This window comes from Podarcis filfolensis (genome assembly GCF_964270895.1).
Source record: "Podarcis filfolensis genome assembly, chromosome: 2".
NCBI lineage: Eukaryota > Metazoa > Chordata > Lepidosauria > Squamata > Lacertidae > Podarcis > Podarcis filfolensis.
Window position 1 is genome coordinate 40,451,349 of NC_139605.1, and position 18,488 is coordinate 40,469,836.

The 18,488-nt window shown below is 40.6% G+C and overlaps 1 protein-coding gene and 1 long non-coding RNA gene across 4 annotated transcripts in view; one reads left to right on the top strand and one right to left on the bottom strand.

Moving 5' to 3' along the window:
* Positions 1-18,488, bottom strand: part of LOC310757703 — a 421,645-nt gene that overhangs the window by 131,313 nt on the left and 271,844 nt on the right. The window lies entirely within an intron of this gene.
* Positions 1-18,488, top strand: part of EEFSEC (eukaryotic elongation factor, selenocysteine-tRNA specific) — a 263,572-nt gene that overhangs the window by 50,074 nt on the left and 195,010 nt on the right. For all 3 annotated transcript variants that reach the window (XM_083603068.1, XM_083603069.1, XM_083603070.1), the window contains exons 3-5: positions 1,175-1,382; positions 8,108-8,204; positions 11,314-11,478. In XM_083603068.1, coding sequence (XP_083459194.1) covers positions 1,175-1,382; positions 8,108-8,204; positions 11,314-11,478 — 470 coding nt within the window. The remainder of the gene's footprint in view (positions 1-1,174; positions 1,383-8,107; positions 8,205-11,313; positions 11,479-18,488) is intronic.

Consider the following 18,488-nt stretch of genomic DNA (forward strand, 5'->3'; position numbering starts at 1 on the left):
GCGCAGCACCAACTCCCGCTGCGCTTCCCGGGCTTCAGGCAGCTATCCGCAAGCCTTCGGGCTCCGAAGGCTTGTGGATAGCAGCCTGTTCTGGGGGCTGGGGTCGGGGGATGCTCGGGCTTCCCCCGTCCCCAGCCCCGCAAGCTCCGGGAGCGGTGGCGAGGGTGTGCGCAATCTTGCCGCCGCTCCTGAACCTGTTCTGGGGGCTGGGGTCAGGGGAAGCTCGGGCTCCCCCCGCCCCAGCCCCGCAGCTGGGGGGGGGAATTATTTCCCCCTTTATTTCCCCCCTAAAAACTAGGTGCGCCCTATGGTCCGGTGTGCCCTATGGAGCGAAAAATACGGTAGTTTGCTCTTGTGCATTTCTAGTCTCATTAGGTGGGGAAAGCAAGAGTTGTGCTCTTTGGCCTTCCCCTTCTGACAGCCCACCATCCTGACAGCACACCTCTGCAGCCCTCAGTGTGCTTGAACTGACCTTCTGCTGTGGTGAGTCTGTTCTACCCGTGTTGGTTCTCCAGTTAGGGATCTAAATTATTTGGGGAGCCACCATAAGTATAGCAAGTCCCTCGGAGCAGAAGTTCAACTTGGACTTGTGGGGGCTGCAGGGACATGCTGTTGGGATTATGATGGAGGGACGGGTCCAGCAAGCAGGGCCCCCCGCTCTGTGAACATCTGGAAATTATTGAATTGGGTAAACAGCTGATGCACACTCCCGACTCCATATTATTACTCCTATTGCCACCCCTTTAAGTTTAATCTAGTAGGTGAGAAGAATTTGACAGTGGTGTTTTAGCTGTTGTGGAGTGTTGCAGCGTTCATAGCACATTTTTAAGTCAGGACTATCAGATTGCTTTTTTAAAAAGTTTAAATTGTTCAGTTAAAATTATGTTGGGTCAGTGCGGTTCTGAAATGAGATGAGATATATTGTATTTTTTTTTATTTGATACTCTGTGGAGCAAAATTAAATTTTGACTTCTGTTTTCTTTGTTTAATTATCTTCTGCCCTAGTGTTATAATCATTTAAATATCTAGAAAATGTAGACTGTTCACTGTGGAATTTTATCTAAGCCACCTGTTTTCTTTGGTTATAACAAATATGGGTGGTATTTGCAGTCACACTTTTACTGTCTTGATCTTTAGAAATTTGATACTGATTCCATTTTTTTTTTTATTTCAGGGGCTCAGATAATTGACCTTATGATGCTCGTGATAGACATAACTAAAGGGATGCAGACTCAGTCAGCAGAGTGCCTGGTGATTGGGCAAATTGCATGTCAGAAAATGATCGTGGTTTTGAACAAAATAGACCTTATTCCAGAAAGTAAACGACAAGCTGCTGTTGAGAAGATGTCGAAGAAAATGCAGAAGACCTTGGAAAATACTAGGTATGTAACCGAGCGAGCCAGGTATGTACATGTAAGAAAGAGTCAGAATGAGCCATGTTCTATAAAGAAAATCCCTAAATCAAAGCTATCCAGGATAGTAGCCACAGCTCAAGGGATCATGTTCTGTAGTTGACTGTGTAGTTTTCACATGCTTTCCATGGAAATGATTGAGAGCTATCCCACAGATGAAAAATGCCCTTTAATGATTTGATCAAAATGAAATCTCCTGCTTTGAAGGCTTAGTTAACACATACTTTGGAAAACAGCTTGCAAGTGTGTACATATCCAGCCATAAGGTGTAGTATTGTGTTTGGTTTTGCATGGGTGTTAAATTGTCACTTATTTTATATGTCTAGTTACAGAGACAGGTTAGTTTGCTATATTCCTGGCCTGCTGCTCTATTAGTGCCTTAAGCATCTGCATCTAGAGATACAACTTCATTTTTCTGTGAAATATCTACAGAGCCACTGTCCAGTGGCAAGTTGTTTATGAAGGGAGCTGCTGTTGTTGAGGTCATGGTTACAAGTGGGTACATAGAGTGGATTTCCCCCTCACAAGGTCACAACATAGAAAGATTGCAAAGCAAAGCCTAGGAATCTTCATTCTTCACCTGCTATGTTCCTTCCCCTTCTTAAGTTCCGAGAGTTTCAGCAGAAATAAATAGGGTATGCATTTTGAATACTGAATGTTTGACAAGTACAAGAGGACAAAATAAGTCGGCCAAACTAGGTTGCATAAACCACCTTATGTCTTACTCTGATTGCAGGATAGTGTCTTTTTGTTCCACCAAACAATCTGAAACATCTTACTGTTTTATCAGTCTCTCTGTTCGTCTTTGCCCTGTTTCCTTTTCATCAGTACACCATAAAGGTCACTGAGTTAAATTTCTATTTGCAGATTTGATAGAGACAAAATTCCATCAGTTTAAACTGTCCTTCAAGGTAGTTGCTGGAGGGCAAACAAATGTAAAAAGCTGCGATTTTTGTGTGTGTTAACCTGTTTTATAGTTTGATTCCTCTTTATTTTGTTATTCTTTGGTAAGTAAATACTTTCATATTTGCTCTGAGCTATCTTAAAATTTCAAAGCTCTAATTTCTCATTGACCTCAAATGCATGGTAAAGAATTTTATAGTTCTGGCTGTTTGTAAAATCAGTCAGGTAATATAATATCAGTGGCTTCAGTATTGGGTAAGAATGTAATTTCAGTAATAAGGTCCATGAGACTGCAAAAACTGAGCAGAATTATTATTTTACAACAACACCAACTGAAGGATTTCCTGAAATGTTATTTACTTGCTAGAAAGTTTGGTTTACAGTACATCTGTGATGCATCTGTTATGTTTAAACATACTGGCAACAGATGTTCAGCTGAGGGGAATATTCAGGTGAGTTGTACTTGTGAAACCGAATACTTATACTTGAGTTTATCCTTTCTCTATAATGTTGTCCCCGGAAAATGAAAAGGATTTTCTAGCTTTTACTTGAGTTGATATTACTGCTACTACTTGACACTGGGTTAAATATGCAACCTTGTTATAAATCAAGAGAAAATGACCACTGTAGAGGTCAACACCCTTCAACACCCAGATAGACTGAGGATTCTGACTGTAGGGTTGACAAAAGCTGGAAATATATAGCAAGGATATAAATGTCATATTAAAAATCCTCTCACCCTCTTCTCTGTTAAACCTTTGTAGCCCTTTGAACCTCATAATTTCTCAGAAGCCATTTCACCAGGCCTTCTGGCATATCTTGGAAGTTAAAGTGCAAGTGTGTTCTACAGAAAAAGAGCTCATAAATTAGAATGCTTGATCTTCCTTCCTCCATTATTAAAACTCAGGGTCATGCAATCTCGTATTTTTCAGGTGATCTCTGTCTTTGTGATTAGGAATATGATTGTTTCCATCACCAAACCAACATTTGGCCAGCAGGAATTTCTGAAACATTCCTGATTCTTAGTACGTAAGCCAGCAGCACCATGGCTTATTGGAGTGATGTAGTCGTGCGTAGTCCTGCTGCTCACACTGGTCAGGATGGAAGCTTAGGAGATTGTGCCTCCCTGCCTCTACCTACCAAGTTTAGTGCAACGATCCTGTGTTGCATAAGTGTTACCAGAACCTGTTAGTTTAAGAACCTTGGAGTTTATACTAGCCGACTAGCTTCCACCATGCTCCAATAAAGGTGGATGCAATAACAGTCGCTGTATCAAAAGCTTAACAGTTTGCTTAGAAAGCTCCATGTCTCATCCCCAATTCCCACAGCCATTATCTCTCCCACCTCCTTTAAGTGGCTTGTGAAGGAGTAAGGGCAAAACCTTTGTTGGGCTGGTTTTTAAGCTGGATTTTATTTTCCTAAAAAAAATTGTCTTTGTGCATTATGTTAAAATACTTTAGCAAGCTGCCACATTTTTCTCTAGGGTGTAACAAATTGCTTTATTTATAGATTATAATGTAAGGATTTTTTCCAGGACCGATTGGATGCTTTTGTTTGGGGAACAGGCCTATTCCTCTGAAGTTTGTGGATCAGCCCACTTGCACAAGACACCCAGATTAGTTTTTAGTAAATTTATCTTTACCCCTTAGCCACACTTCTAGTACTCCTTTTAGTGATTCTGCTCTCTGCTGGGACTAGCCCATTAAAGATGCTTAGATGTGAAGGCTGGATTAGATACTGCAGGAAGTTAGACTAGCTGCCCTTTTGCCCTGCAGTTTTGTGGTTCTTATAGTTGCCAGTTTTGGCTCTTTGAGTGAGCTGCATATATTTCTACACAAAGGGCTCCTTTCTCATTCCTTTTGAATGCATGTAGGCTCTAATGAATGTATGGGGGCTGCGGATGAATGCAGAGAGGCACTTAAGGACTTCCAATGAGTTGAACGGATTATTTGCTAAAATATTAGTGATACAATCCATGCTAACAGAGAGGCATAGCATCAAGCCAGATTCATATCATGCAGAGGACAGGAATAGGAATTGCATCCTCCTTGGCAACCCGTAGGCGACTTCATTACTGTGTACCATGAATTGTAAAGCTGGAAAGAAAGTGATGGCATTCCCTCAAAGTCTCCATGCACTGAAGCAGGATCTTCTGAATCTATGTACATCTTAGACCAGGGGACGTCTAGCATTTTGACACTAGGGGTGAGAACATTTTTCACACAGGGAGCTTTTCAAGCCCCTGTAGCACTGCAACGTGGAAAGCTGCGCCTGCTGAAACCGCATTTAGGTCAATGCAAATAGTACAGTAGCCCTAATGTTCAAAGTTTGGTCTTCCCTGATTTGATGGTGGGCCAGTTTGGATATAATGCTGAATCATTGTTTAGTGTTGTGCAGGAGTGGTTCTTCTGAACCAGTGTTTCTGCTGCTTACTGTAATGGCGCAAGGCAGGGAGGTGGCAAGGTCAGGACTATGTTGCTGCATTGGTGGGTGTGCTGGATTGGCTGTGTCCCTATATATATTTCATTTTACAACAAACAACAAACTCTTAAAAATCAAGTTATTACATATTTCATATTTCGACTGCCTTCCCCCTCTTTCTGTGGTTCCTTATATTTATAATATGTTTACTCCATTTCCAAATTAAACCGATTTATTTTTTAACACATATAATCAATAGTTGTTTAATATCACTGCACATTTTTACATTAATCCTGCTAATGTCTTAATCTCTTTGCAATATTTTTGTAAACATTCAATAAGCAATTTCCACTCTATGTTAAAAACATTGCAGTCTTGATTTCTTATTCTTCCAGTCAGCTTCGTTATTTCTGCATAGTCCTATAGTTGCCATTCCTCTTTTGCCAAGACGTTTTCTTCCTTCCATCTTTGGGCAAATAACATTCGAGTGGCCATGGCCGCACGAATAAATTGATTTTTATATTGTTTAGGTATCTCTGGTCACATAATTCCCCAAAGAAAAGCCCCCGGTTTCTTCATAAAAGTTGTGTCCCTGTACCATCCTGGTCTGCGGTAGCATGTCAGGAGGGCGGCTCTGCCTCATTCTCTCACCACACTGGCCTCTCATGGTCTTATGGGCACAAGCTGCAGCATTCCTTGGACTCGCTCTTCCTGCTTTTTAGGCACCCGAGTTCTCCATTACCTCAAACTTTGAGGGACTTTGGTAACTTCAAAGTCCAGTTAGTGAACAAAGCACAGTTTGATCCTGGCTTGTCTGAGCTAACTACAATTTAAACTGACAAGAGGTCCCTGATTTCAGATGTAACATGGAGCTCTGGTTAATTTAAAATAGAATGTGGAAGCTTTCAATCTGCTGTTCTTGTGAGTGAATGTGTGTGTTTGTGGTGGAGGGAGAGCTCATGAGCTTGCATCTTACTGCAGCTTCTGCATATAATATTAAACTGTGTCCAGATTGGCCTATATCTGTAGATGTGGGCCTCAAATAAAAGCGGCACCCCTTCCTCCAGTTTTGTGATAAATTTGGTTGACTGGTTTATTTATTTCTGTAGCACGTCTAGCATTCCAAATGCTTCACAGTGCTTACTGTATTCTTAAAAATCCCACAAGTGTTAAATTCTCCGTTGCTTCTGTTACAGATTCAGGAGCCAAGAGATTGTGATAGGCCCAAGAGTTTATCCACTAGTGACCAGTAATTTGAACCCAGTCCTTCTAGTTCCAAGACTGCATGTCTGCAAACTCTATCTGTCAAACCCAATTTTCTTAGTGTAGATCCTGTCTATCCGATATGTCACGTCTGCTTGTGTGAACGTTGATACCTCGTAGGAAGTGGAGGACAGGGGAGACATCTGAAAATCTCAGGGGGAAATGGAAATTCTCACCTCAGTTGGCCACATTTGAGGCACAAGATTAAAGCAAGCAATGTAATACTGCACCCCTTCCCCACTTCTTCTCCTCTTCCTACTGGCCCTGATATATGTTTGGTGGCTCTTGTATAACTTAATATGTTTTTATAGAGTGGAACTGTAGTCTTCTTCATTTTCCAGTGTTTTAGCAAAGGTATTACTGTGAGAAGCAGGTGTTCTGATGCCACTAAAACTGGTTACAGGAAAAAAAAGTTTGTTCCCAAGGTATGCTGTATGTTAATACATTTGTAAGAGCAATATGTCATGTTTTCAGCCCTTGCCTCTGAAAAACACACACACCAAGGCACCTAATTCAACATTAATTTATATGTATTAGGAGAGATTGCCCAAATGTATTTGGATAAAAATAATTGAATTTCCAAAAAGCTTTATGGTTAATCGCTCGAATTCTCAGTACACATTTTTATCGTCCTTTCTCCCTGGGAACCTTAGGCTTATGGCACATAAACAGAGAAAATACCTTGTATACAGGATTAGTGTTAGATAACTTCAGTGGAAGGGCAATACACTTGGGCTGTGATCCCAGTGGAGCCTGCACTGGAGCAGCTTTGAGAATCAAACTTCCCATGAACATTCTTGCTTTGTCAAAAAGTTCCCTTCCCCCAGGAACTTGCCCCTTTGAGATGAAAATCTAAGGCTTTGGAGCCTGAAAACAAAAAAGGCAAGGGACAGGCCTTTGACTCAGAAACTTCTTGCCAGTATTTGTTATGTGGCTGAAGTTGAATGCTTGCTAGAACTGAGCATTTACTGTATTTGTAACATTTTCCTGCCCCCACTTTTTATGGCAGAAAATGAGCTATTGTCATTCTGTTTACTTAGGTTTTTGTCTTAAGAAAGAAAAAAGCCTTCTTTTTAAAAGTGCCAATAGTATTTGTGAGGCAAAATCTGATCGCAGGTGCAGAAGATACGTGGCAGAGGATTCAGCATCCTGAGAATGTCAGCTTTCGATTTTTAAATTCCTTCAATTGCTGATTTCAAGTTCTTCATTATATAGGCGAGTCTTATATAAATATTGCTGATTCTTGCTGAGAACCCCAAGCTGTCTGAAAGAGAAGCTATAGCAGGGCGCAGACCATGTATTTTGTGTTTAGGAAGCCCAGCTCCAGTTTCTAGATTCTCTGGTTCCATACTCAGCTAGCAGGAGATGTAAAAGTTGTCTGTCTGAGACCCTGAAGAGTCCCTACGTTGATGATATCGTCTGAAACTTGGCTACTCCTAATTTATTACTTGCCTAGAAAGTAAGAAAGAGATGGCAGAATGCATACAAAGACACACGCTATAGCCTTGAAAAGCCCATCACTGAATATACCACGATTCCATTTGCAGGTGGAAGTGTACTGTTACGTGATTTGATTCCTGTTGAGTTGGCACCACTGAAAAATCAGGAAAGTGTTGTGGTTTTCCTGGTGAAAGCAGGTGGGCAGGACGCATTTGCCTTGGAGTTTGTGGGGCTGCTCCCTGGAACAGAGCCAATGCAGTAGGATGAGGCTGGGTCAAATTAATTTTTCCCTTAGTTTCTTTGGACCAGTCCTTGGACTTGACTGGGTCATTAGCCTATACGCAAAAAATGTAAAATGTCCTTATTTAGGCACGTGCTCGGGAGATTGAGGAGGAAGGTCTGGATTGGTTAGGTGCCACTCAAACTGTATTTGGTCTAGTTATGCTTTTTTTAGTTTTTTAAACATTAATTGGTTTCAGGGAATATTCAGCATGTTTGTTTATATGAAATCATCGCTGGGGAGGAGGGTGTTATTACTGGAATTTTATAGTGTAGTTTATTTTCTTCTCTGAGCCACTTAGGAATGGAGTGGTCTTGAAATCTATTTTTAAAAAGAGAAGAAAAAAGAAGGAGTGACTTGTCTCTGAGGTGGAATTCTCTTTTCTCAGGTTCCATGGGTGCCCTATAGTTGCCACTGCAGCAAAGCCTGGCGGACCAGAAGCTCCAGAAACAGTGACGCCGATAGGGGTTTCTGAACTAATTGAGGTATGTGTCTTGGAAATGTTGTCAGTCTGGCCATGCTACAAATCCTTGTGTGTGAAGGATAGTGTGAAATGATTTAATTGGAGGGGTGTGTCTGAAGCAGTCCCTCACCAATAGAATTAGGGAATATAATTCTCTCTGAAGAATACAAGCACGGCTTGGTGGGATGAGTGAGAGGGCCTTCTCAGCTGCTGCACCCAGATTAAGAGTCACTTTGCCCTGTGAAGTGCCACTGGCCTCCTCCCTTCCTACTTCTCCTTCTCTCCTTCCTCTATGTTGGTTAGTAAAGATCTTTTGATTCTGGCTGGATTTTTATGAGCTAGACAAGGTTTCAATTATCCCCCCCCCCTTTTAGCTGCTGATTTTGTAATTGTTTGGCACTGTTTTTATGAACCTGTCATTTTATAACCTGTAAGCTCCGCTGAAGTGCATTTACACTAGAAGGGCGGGATATAAATGTCCTGATAAATAAATGACAGAATGACGGAAACCCCAATGTTTTTAAAATCCCAAAGCCCTCTTCAAATAAAGTGGGACTGTGTTGGCTGGTTCTACCCTGACTTAGATCCGCTGTGGGAAAAGCCCTGGTGGCTATATTTTAACGCAAACACATGAAAAGGCGCTCTACATGCATGTAGGGGCTTCTGTGTGATTAAGGTCTGAACACTTAAGGGTTTATGTGACACAACCTTGTGTGTACTGGACCCCTCCACTCTCCCTTGCATATGGGAGGTACTGTCAAGGGCTCAATATTGTGTGATTTTTTAAAAAATGTACTTATTAATATTTGGAAAAACTGCCATGTTTGAATCCAAAAACTGATATTTTATCAAGGAGGAGAGGGCTTTGTTTGTTTGTTTGTCTGTTAGCGAAGGCTGCAATCCTATTCATACCTTTGGTGAGAAGTCCCTTGTACTCAGCAGAACTTCCTTTTGAAGTTCTGGGTAGACACACATAGGATTGCACTGTTCAAAGTAAACGTTGTAGAACTAAACTATGAGTACTTAATAAATAAACTGAATTTTAAAGCTCTTTAAAAACCAAGTTAGAAGCTACCTTATTCTAAGTCACTGCTCTATTTCTGTGACTGGTTTCCGTCTTCTTCATGGTGGAAATGCCATGACTTAACTGGGTGGTCTCATGCATGTTAACTGTGTTTTGCCACAAAGTCATTCCCTGTCCTCCACTTTTCAACCTCATTATTTCATGATTGTCATATATGCTTGCTGATCTAGCTGTGTAAATTGTATATGTTTTCTTTGTGTATGTGTGAGAAATGGCTAGGGGTATATTCTCACAGTTTAAGGTGCCCAAATTCGCCACAGGGTTTCCTCCTCTTGAAAGGCAGAAATGTAGACACAGACTTGAGATGGTGCAGATAAATTTCGTTAGTTTATTCAGAGGGTTCCACTGCAGAAAAAGACAATGCAGAGTTTTCCATGTTTCTGACAGCAGTTTGTTTATTTATTTAAATATATTTTTTGGCCTGGTATGGCCTGCATGAGTCAGCTTTCAAATTACCACTATAATTGTATGCATAAGCTTGCAGGTATCTACCTATCAGCTTGAAGAATATCAATGACAAAATATCCTTAATTGATTAGCATGTTTTTGAGGAAAAAATGTGCACATTCCAGGTTGACCAAACTACCTTTAAAGTAAACCAGTTAGAAAGTTGAAATCATCTTTCCTAACTGTCTTTATTTCTCCTCTATGTAGCAGCATCTAAGTTCAGTGGTTTTCCTGAAAATGTGTCCTAGATTTTCGACCTGTAAATTTACCACCCAGGATAGTAACTTTAAAAAGAACAGCTGTTCAGCAGGCAGTAATATATTGTCAAGTTGATGCAACCATGAACTTAAAGATAACTTTGATTATAACAGAAAATGTGTGAGTTTACAATATCTTTTTTCAATAAATAATGGTTGATTATTTATTGTGACAAACTAAAATTGAAATTGGTGGTGCCTAAGACTGCCCCAAGGAATGATTTTATTTAAAATGTATAGGGCTTGGTTGTGCACTTGGAGGTTTCTCCACCCCCATTTTTTAAGGACTACAGTCATGATCTATGCATGGATCGTGGGACCCGATTGATTATGTATTGACTTTGTACAACCTGGATTTAAGTGTAATGGATTCATTGTGTAGTCTCCAGCAAGTCACTATTTCTTGGCCTCATCCATGAAATGGAAATTCTAATGTCCCACATTTCACAGAGTAGTTAGTAGCCAAATGAGGTAAAAGCACATTAGGTTACAGATGGGGAGTAGGATTCATTTAGAAACATATGTGAGGCAGGAGGGAAATTGTTAGCTTTGACCTAGATCTCCAATTACAATAATATTAGAATGCCCAGATGAAATTTAGTGTGAGCTCTCCTGCATACTATAGATGCGTGCACCTGGGTTTAAATCCCTTTGCAATCCCTTTCAACAGAGAGCCCTCCACCTTGCTTCCTGGGCTCTGGACGCCTTCATGAGATCTTGAATGGTACTGCGAGATCTTCTGAAGGCCTTGTGAGACCTTCCCAGAACCCAGTAAGCAAGCCTGAGAGCTCAAAAGCTCTTTCTGCACCAGGAAAGCCAGGCATGGAAAGAGCTTTTAAGATTCCCAAGTTTAATTTGCGTGATATCAGCTGGCCAGCCACCAAATGCATAAAGTTGTGATCGTGCAAGTTGTGATCCTGCTGCAGTCACAAATTGTCCAAGGCAAAGAGAGGAGCGGTTATAGGGATTTTGAACTTTTCATGTGTGCAGCTCTTGAGAACAGGTGGAGTATATGCATCCAGGGTATGTAAGCAGTTGGTCTTCACTGTAGCACAGCAGTGTCTGCATTGCTTTTGGCAGGATCTTTGTCCCTGGCATTGTTTGCTAAGCTGATTGTGCTGCGCCAAGTCCTTAAGGCAGAAAACTGAACTAAGCGTTCATATTCTGGGTAGCATACCCAGTTCATTTGACGTTGGCCTGCTCCAACCTTGCTGCAGGACTCCTGGAATCAGAAAAAGTATATAATGGTTAAATCAGACCTCCTCATGTTTCCTCCATTCATGCGCGATATGACGGCTACCTATATGAGCAACCTATAGTGCTTCTTTTTGTATTGTGTTTAGGTCCTGAAGTCAGAGGCTTACCTACCCACAAGAGATCCTTCGGGATCTTTCCTCATGGCCGTAGATCACTGCTTCTCCATTAAGGGTCAAGGCACTGTGATGACGGGAACCATTCTTTCAGGCTGTGTCAGCAATGGAGACAATGTGGAGATTCCTGCCCTCAAGGTGAGTGTATCATTTCTATCTCTAACATCTCTATAAAAGGGAATGAGAAAAACACGCAGAAGGTAAGACTGTGCTTGCTTCTCCCTCGCTTCTCGTCTCTCCATATATTTCCTAACTTACCTAACCAACCTGTGTTGGTTTGCTTGTTGGGAACGTAACAAACCCTTTGGGAAAAACTGTATAGCACCATGCAGCTCTTAACATGGTATTGTTAAATGGAATCACGAAGAATGTAATTTGCAAGGGAAATGAAAGCCACAGGCTGGCTTCTTAAAAGGGGGAGGCACCAGAAACAACAATATGGGAAACAGTTCAGACAGCCAAATGGGGCAAAATCTTTGCCTGATTGTAGCAGCAGACAGAAGTGAGAAGAGAACAAATTCAGGGCATGTTTGTAGTCAAGAACATTAGGTGAACTTTTTAAAATCTGCTTTCAGCGAGATTATGTGCTTGAGGACTGTGGGTTCAGTCCTTTTTGGAGACATTATTTAGAAAGACACAGGAAATCACTGGGGAAAATATTTTGACAGGGGAAACAGACAACTTTAATATTCTGCTTGCTTCAGAAAAGGAGGAGACTATAAGAAAAGTGTATGGCACTAGAAAAGTGAAAAGTTAGCTGTTGCAATAAAATGTTATATGGCATCAGCCTGTGAACAAACCATGAACCAAAGCAGAGTAATTATTTTTCCATATATTTCCAACTGAAAATGTATATGAGCAGCTATTAGCATGGTAAAAAATGTAACATCATACCCTTTGAATGTTCAAATGTCATGGACATGGAAGAAATGTATATCCTAAAACTGAACTTAAGTGTTTCCATTTATTCAGATGTAAATCTGCTTAGAATGTCACCCTTTGCAATCCAATCCTAAGCATGTTTCCTCAAAGGTGAGTCCCACTCTGTTGTAAGGGATTTACTCCCATTTTAGTGAGGATACGATTGCAGCCTTGGACCCATTGGAGATCAGCTTAGTATCCATTCCTTCCTTCATATGTCCTGAATGTTACAGATGTCTCCGTTTTTGCTTTCCACCACCTCTCTCTGATTATTCTCTCTCAATCTGAGTAATCTGACATTTCAAAAACTGTCAGAAAAAACCTAGTAGTCCCCTTTCTAACTTTGGAAGGTTTAGCACTGTAAGTGAATGTAAATCATGTACTGGCATTTTTATTGCTAGACAATAAGAGAGCCATGGCTACAAAACAAGCAAAACAACTATCCTCTTTTCATTAGGGCATCCATTGGTGGAATGGAACATCAAATGTGAGACACAATAAATTAATGATAAATGGGGCTTTGCAGATATTGGGTTGAAAATCTTGTACCGTAAACCATTTGATTCTGAAATGCAGTTTCTCAGATAACCCTTTAAATATTTGTCATAAGGAAAACGTTGTTTCATTAGTCTGCATTTTTGCCTAAAACTAGTAAGATTATATGGAAAAGAAGGACAGCATGGCTTGTAATGTGAAGAAAGGATAAGATCAAACAGATGAGAGAGGTGTGTGTACAGGTGAAACTTGGAAAATTAGAATATCGTGGAAAAGTTCATTTATTTCAGTAATTCAGCTTAAAAGGTGAAACTAATATATGAGATAAACTCATGACATACAAAGTGAGATATGTCAAGCCTTTATTTGTTATAATTTTGATGATTATGGGGTACAGTTCTTTCAATCAACATGCTATAATAGGAAAGGGAATTCAAATCCTAGAGTTAAATAAAGAGATAGAAAGGCACAAGAACACCAGGGGAAAATCAAGACATAATTTCTTCATTATTAGGTAAGGTTCACTTTTATTAGGTTTGACAGCACCATTAAAAATCGAGTTGTTGTTTTAAAAAATGATTACATTATTGTTAGTAGTACTGATAGTAGTATTTTGCTTGTTGGCTATGTCTGTTCCTTAATTCAGGAGAGGGGAATCTGCGACCCTATAGCTGAACTACAACTCCCATCATCCTTGACCATTAGCCATGTTGGCTGGGACTGATGGGAGTTGGGGTCCAGCAAAAGCTGGAGGTCCACAGGTTTCCCACCCCTGTTTTAGTTATGTAGAATATAATTTTAGTTAGATGTTCAGCATGCATCCAGCACTTTAGGTTTTTAGATAAGTGTGTGCCTCCACATAGACATGATTACATTGGGTTTCTCACGTATGCTGTGTGGAGTGCTAGGCTTGGATACCTGTGAGAGGTTATTCCATTCACAGGTCTACAAAGTAACAGAGGAGCCAGATTTTGTAACACACTCTGGATCATGACACTCCTTGACCTTTCTTTGCCCTGACCCTTTGCTAACTGAGATTGACAGCTGGTGCCCACTGGGCATTGGGGACATTGCAAAACAGCTGCTTTCCAAATTCAAGGAACCCTCCCAGCAAATAAAGTGGCATCTCGTACCTATTCTGCTAATAGACTTCGACATCTGTGACCGCTTGAACTTGCACAAAGGAGGGACAGAGCAATTAAAAATAAACAGTGACATTCTCGAACGCCCATACTTTCTGATTGAGGTTGAGAACGCCAGCAGCACACAGATTCCTTTACACTGTTGCCTATGTAAATTGCCATCTGGGGTTGATTATTGGAACTGCAACGAGAGAAGTGTGTGTGTGTGTGTGTGTGTGTGTGTGTGTGTGTTGGCTAAAATGTTTGACGCAGCAAACCATTCTCCAATGAGGCAATTTAATACTATTTGCTCAACAGTACTTGAAATCCATCTTGAAGAGCATGAGCCTAGGATTTGTGCTTTGAAAATGTGGTGATAACACATTTCTGACTGGCCTTTGGGATTACCTTAATGATAATTAAGGTATTTAATTTGCCACATATCCAACTTAATAAACTGGAGGAGCATACATGATGTGACACAACTGCTGCCTTTTTAATAATAAAGTTTTGGAATGAGGGTATCAGATATTGTGTTCCCTCCCCCTTTCTTGAGTCGTGGCAAAAAGAAAGAATTTGCCCATTACTCCAGTCATTTAAAAAACTTGGGAGCAAACTCCTAAGTAGAAAACTGAGTTGCCATCATTGTCTTTATTTTATAGGCTAGGAAGCAATGTTGTTACAGGAAGCTGCTGTAAAGGTAGATTTGTATGCCTTCAACCGGATTTGTTGAAAGCTATGTTTTCTCTCTTTCTCTCTCCTGCACAGACCAGTAGGCAATCTGTTGGTGACTTTTCTAGCACTTTCTAGAACACATCACAGAATCATAGAATTATAGAGTTAGAAGGGAACCTGAGGATCATCTACCGTAGTTCAATCCCTTGTGATGCAGGAATCTCAACTAAAGCATCCATGGCAGATGGCTATCCAACCTCTGCTTAAAAACCTCCAAGGAAGGAGAGTCCACCTTCCCAGGGACTCTGCTCCACTCTTGAACAGCTCTTACTGTCAGAAGGTTCATCCTGACGTTTCTTTTGCCATGGCCGCTAGATGGGACTTTATTTTCACAGCATTGTCTTGCTGTGTGTGCTGTTGCTGCTTCTCACAAGAAAGAAGTGGTTAAAGCAGGATAATGGATGCAAAAAGTAAAGAATGGCAGCACTAGATAGTACAAAAGCAAAACTGACAGGTGAATCTTTGAACTCATTGAGTTTGTGGGAGGGGGTTATTGGTTTGTTTCTGTTTTTATTATGTGTTTGTGTTCTCATTTTATATTTTTAGGTTGTGAACTGCCCTGTGATCTTTGGATGAAGGACAATATACAAATTTAATAAATAGCAACAACAACAATTGATGCCTATGAATTGCCCACGGTTGCTGTTTATATTATTGGCTTGATAAAACATGCCAAAGCACAGTCTATATACCATAGAATTGATTTTATGGATGACTTACAATGCTTCTGCTTGCACAACAGCACTTCCGCTTGTCTTCCCTTCCTCCCCCCATGCACCCCTAAAATATGTTCTGGAAGCCTGGATACCAGCAGGGTATAGGCAGAGAAAATTATGCCCAGTTGCACACATGGAAATCTGTTGTGCATTTACACAGGCATTGTTGGATGACACCAATATAGATGTTACACCACAACAGAAAATGAGAGAAGTAATTTATAGCCCGTGTAATACAGTAGTTTTAGAAACATCGAAATCCAGCACTATAAAGGTTCTCCTGACCTGGAAGGAACAACTTTCTTTTATTACATATTAACTCAATAAGCTGCTCAGGTAAAGGAGACAAAACCAAACTGTGTCTTTGAAGTATCTGTAGGCAAGGTCTTGTCACTGCTGCAACCATATGAACTGAGCCAGGACACTAATTGGTAGCTACTACAGTTGGGCCGGAATTGATGTATGGTAGTATGTTCAGACTTTCTGGTCCCAGTTAATAATCTAGCTGCTGAATTCTTCACTGGCTGTACTTTCAGAACTGTCTTCAAAGGAAACCCCATGTATAATGGAGCTGAATGTATACACTAGTGGCCAAAATTGTGGAAACCTTTTGGGAAAAGTGTATTTTCAAGGTTTGGCGGCTCTTAAAAACATTTTTTTTTGGAGCAATACCATAAAATTATATATCAGGGGAAAGATAATTTAATGAAGAATGTAATGCAATGACGTTTGTTCAATTATCTGTATTCTATCAAAAGTTACAGCCAAATAACAAGAAAAAGGAAGCACAACTGGCTTAGGTTGATATGCAGTAGCTTTCCTTCATTTGAATGTAGCCAATGAGCACAAGTGTTTAGAGAGCCAATCAGGTGTCATACTGTTTTGGGAATGATCCATTCAGGTCACAGTAGGATTCCGCTATTGATGTTATAGTAACTCAGTGCCGCTGAGGCCGCTTGTGCCTCCAGTGACAGCAGTGGATTCAGAAGGACCCCCAAGCTGCTCACCTGCTCCTTTAGTAGGGAATGCAACTCCTTCCTGAGCAGGTCGATTCCTTCATATTTATTCCTTTTGTCAGGATATTTCAATATATTTCTGTTGAAATATGAAGTGGTATATAAATTAAATAAACATGTGAGAAGATGGGAGGAACGAAGGTTGTGGATGGGCGCATAATGTAACCAGTTTAGAGATGGGGGCAGGGTGAGTCTGTAGAGACCTTAAGTCCTGCTTTCATGCTTAAAGCAAACACTTTAAGAAGGTATGCTATGACCTTAAGAGAAATAAGCCTACCTTAAGTGCCAATTCGTTGCTTTTTTATATAAAAAAGTTATCAAATAATTAGAGTAGTTGTGGGAAGTTCGGTAGTCTTCACTGGTAAGAGTGGAACAAATGTTGGAAAGCTGACTTACGTGTGGAGCTCAAAACATTAATTCCAAGACAATAAAGACTTTTCTTAAGTCTAAGAATTATACTAATTACCACAGATTTATGTACTATAGTTGTATAATGATAACAACAACAAGAACAACAACAATAAATTCAGAACCACATGTTAGTGAGGGTTGCAGCTCATAGCAGCTGTTTGCAAATTACAATCAGGCGGCTTGGAAAAGCAGTCATGACCCTCTACGTCCCCTTCTCCTCAACTTTAACTAAAAAAAACCCATTAGGATTCTGACTTCTTAGTTCCTGTGCAAGATCGCTCCCTTTTAAAAGAACATTTGTCCAGAATTACTTTGGTCTTGTGCTTAAGCCTGTTAATGAGCATGTTAATAAGGAGGGAAACCCACTATAGTCAATTTTATGATAGTTTTATTTTGGTTTGCCTTAGTCTGTACCATTTTCATAGTGCGCTACACACACACACACACACACACACACACACACACACACTACTATGAGCAAATCCAGTCAGGCTTGCAGTTATGATGCACTGGAGGCTGTTCAAACTTAATGACAAGCATATTCCAGTTCAGAGATGTGCCCATCCTGGCAACCTAATACAACGTGTTTGTGCCAATGTGTTTACTTTCCTCCTGGCAAACAGTCAGTGTGTGACTCTGTTCCTACAGAATGGTTGGCATGCAATGTCCTAGGCACTTACTTGTTGGTGCAACAGATCTGAAGATATGGCTATAAGTAAAACTTCCTATTTTTTTTAAAAAAGGGGGGAGGATCTGGAGCTCCTTTTGTTGCAAGTGTTTAAAGAATAAGATCGCAGCATGCCAAGAACTTCTCTTGCACAGGCCCCGTTGAAAGGAGTATGTTTCCCGAGATCGAGGCTATGCTCTTGCGCCACTCCCATTTGTTTCAGTAAGGTTTGTTCTGTTCCTTGTGTATTGTGCTCTGTGAGTTTTTCAGATCCCTTGTTTGTGGAAAGTTCATTGGAAGGTTCTGATGCAAGTAGCTCTTTAGAAGCCTCTTTTTATTTTACCCTCATTATTTTGGTATATTTTTCAGCCATTGTTTTGTTGAAATGCTGTGAAGTGGAAGCCAGCTCATCAGATCTATTGGGTGGGAGAAACTAATGGATGAACAGGAGAGCTTAACATCTAGGGAAGAGTAAATTTCACACCTAGTTAAAATTATGAATACACTTTTAAGTAATTGTTGGTTCATTTCCTTTAATTGCCTCTCAATTTCTGGGTTGAGGTGATCAGATTAGGCTGGGCACATTCTTTACATAAGCAAAGCATGCAGGACTTGGCAGGTGATTGGACATAATTTCTTTTCCAGATGAAGATGGTGTTCCTTATCTTGGTTTGTGTGACATGCTAAGTCAAGGCTTGGCTTAGCGAAACTGTGTGAGTGAGTGTGCTCCCAAAGACAAGCTCTCTTTGCTCCTCCCTGGTCCTTTTTCGCTTCTAAGCTATATTAAGCCAAGGTTTGCCTTAGCATATTGTCCTTACCAGGGCTTATGGTTAAGCTTTCTTCTCACTAACCATAAGCGGTATTCAACCTTGTGTACAACTCCTGAGCCAGACCTTAGGGGTGAAGCAAAGTGGTTGCAAGCGTGCCTTCAGGAGCGCACATGATCTCTCCTGGTATAAGTTGTAGCTTTATGTCCCATCATTCAGAGACCAGAGAATTCAGCTACAACTTTCCACAACCACGTGACTCACTTTCCCCTTAGTGCCGATTAAAACCTTCTGTGTTA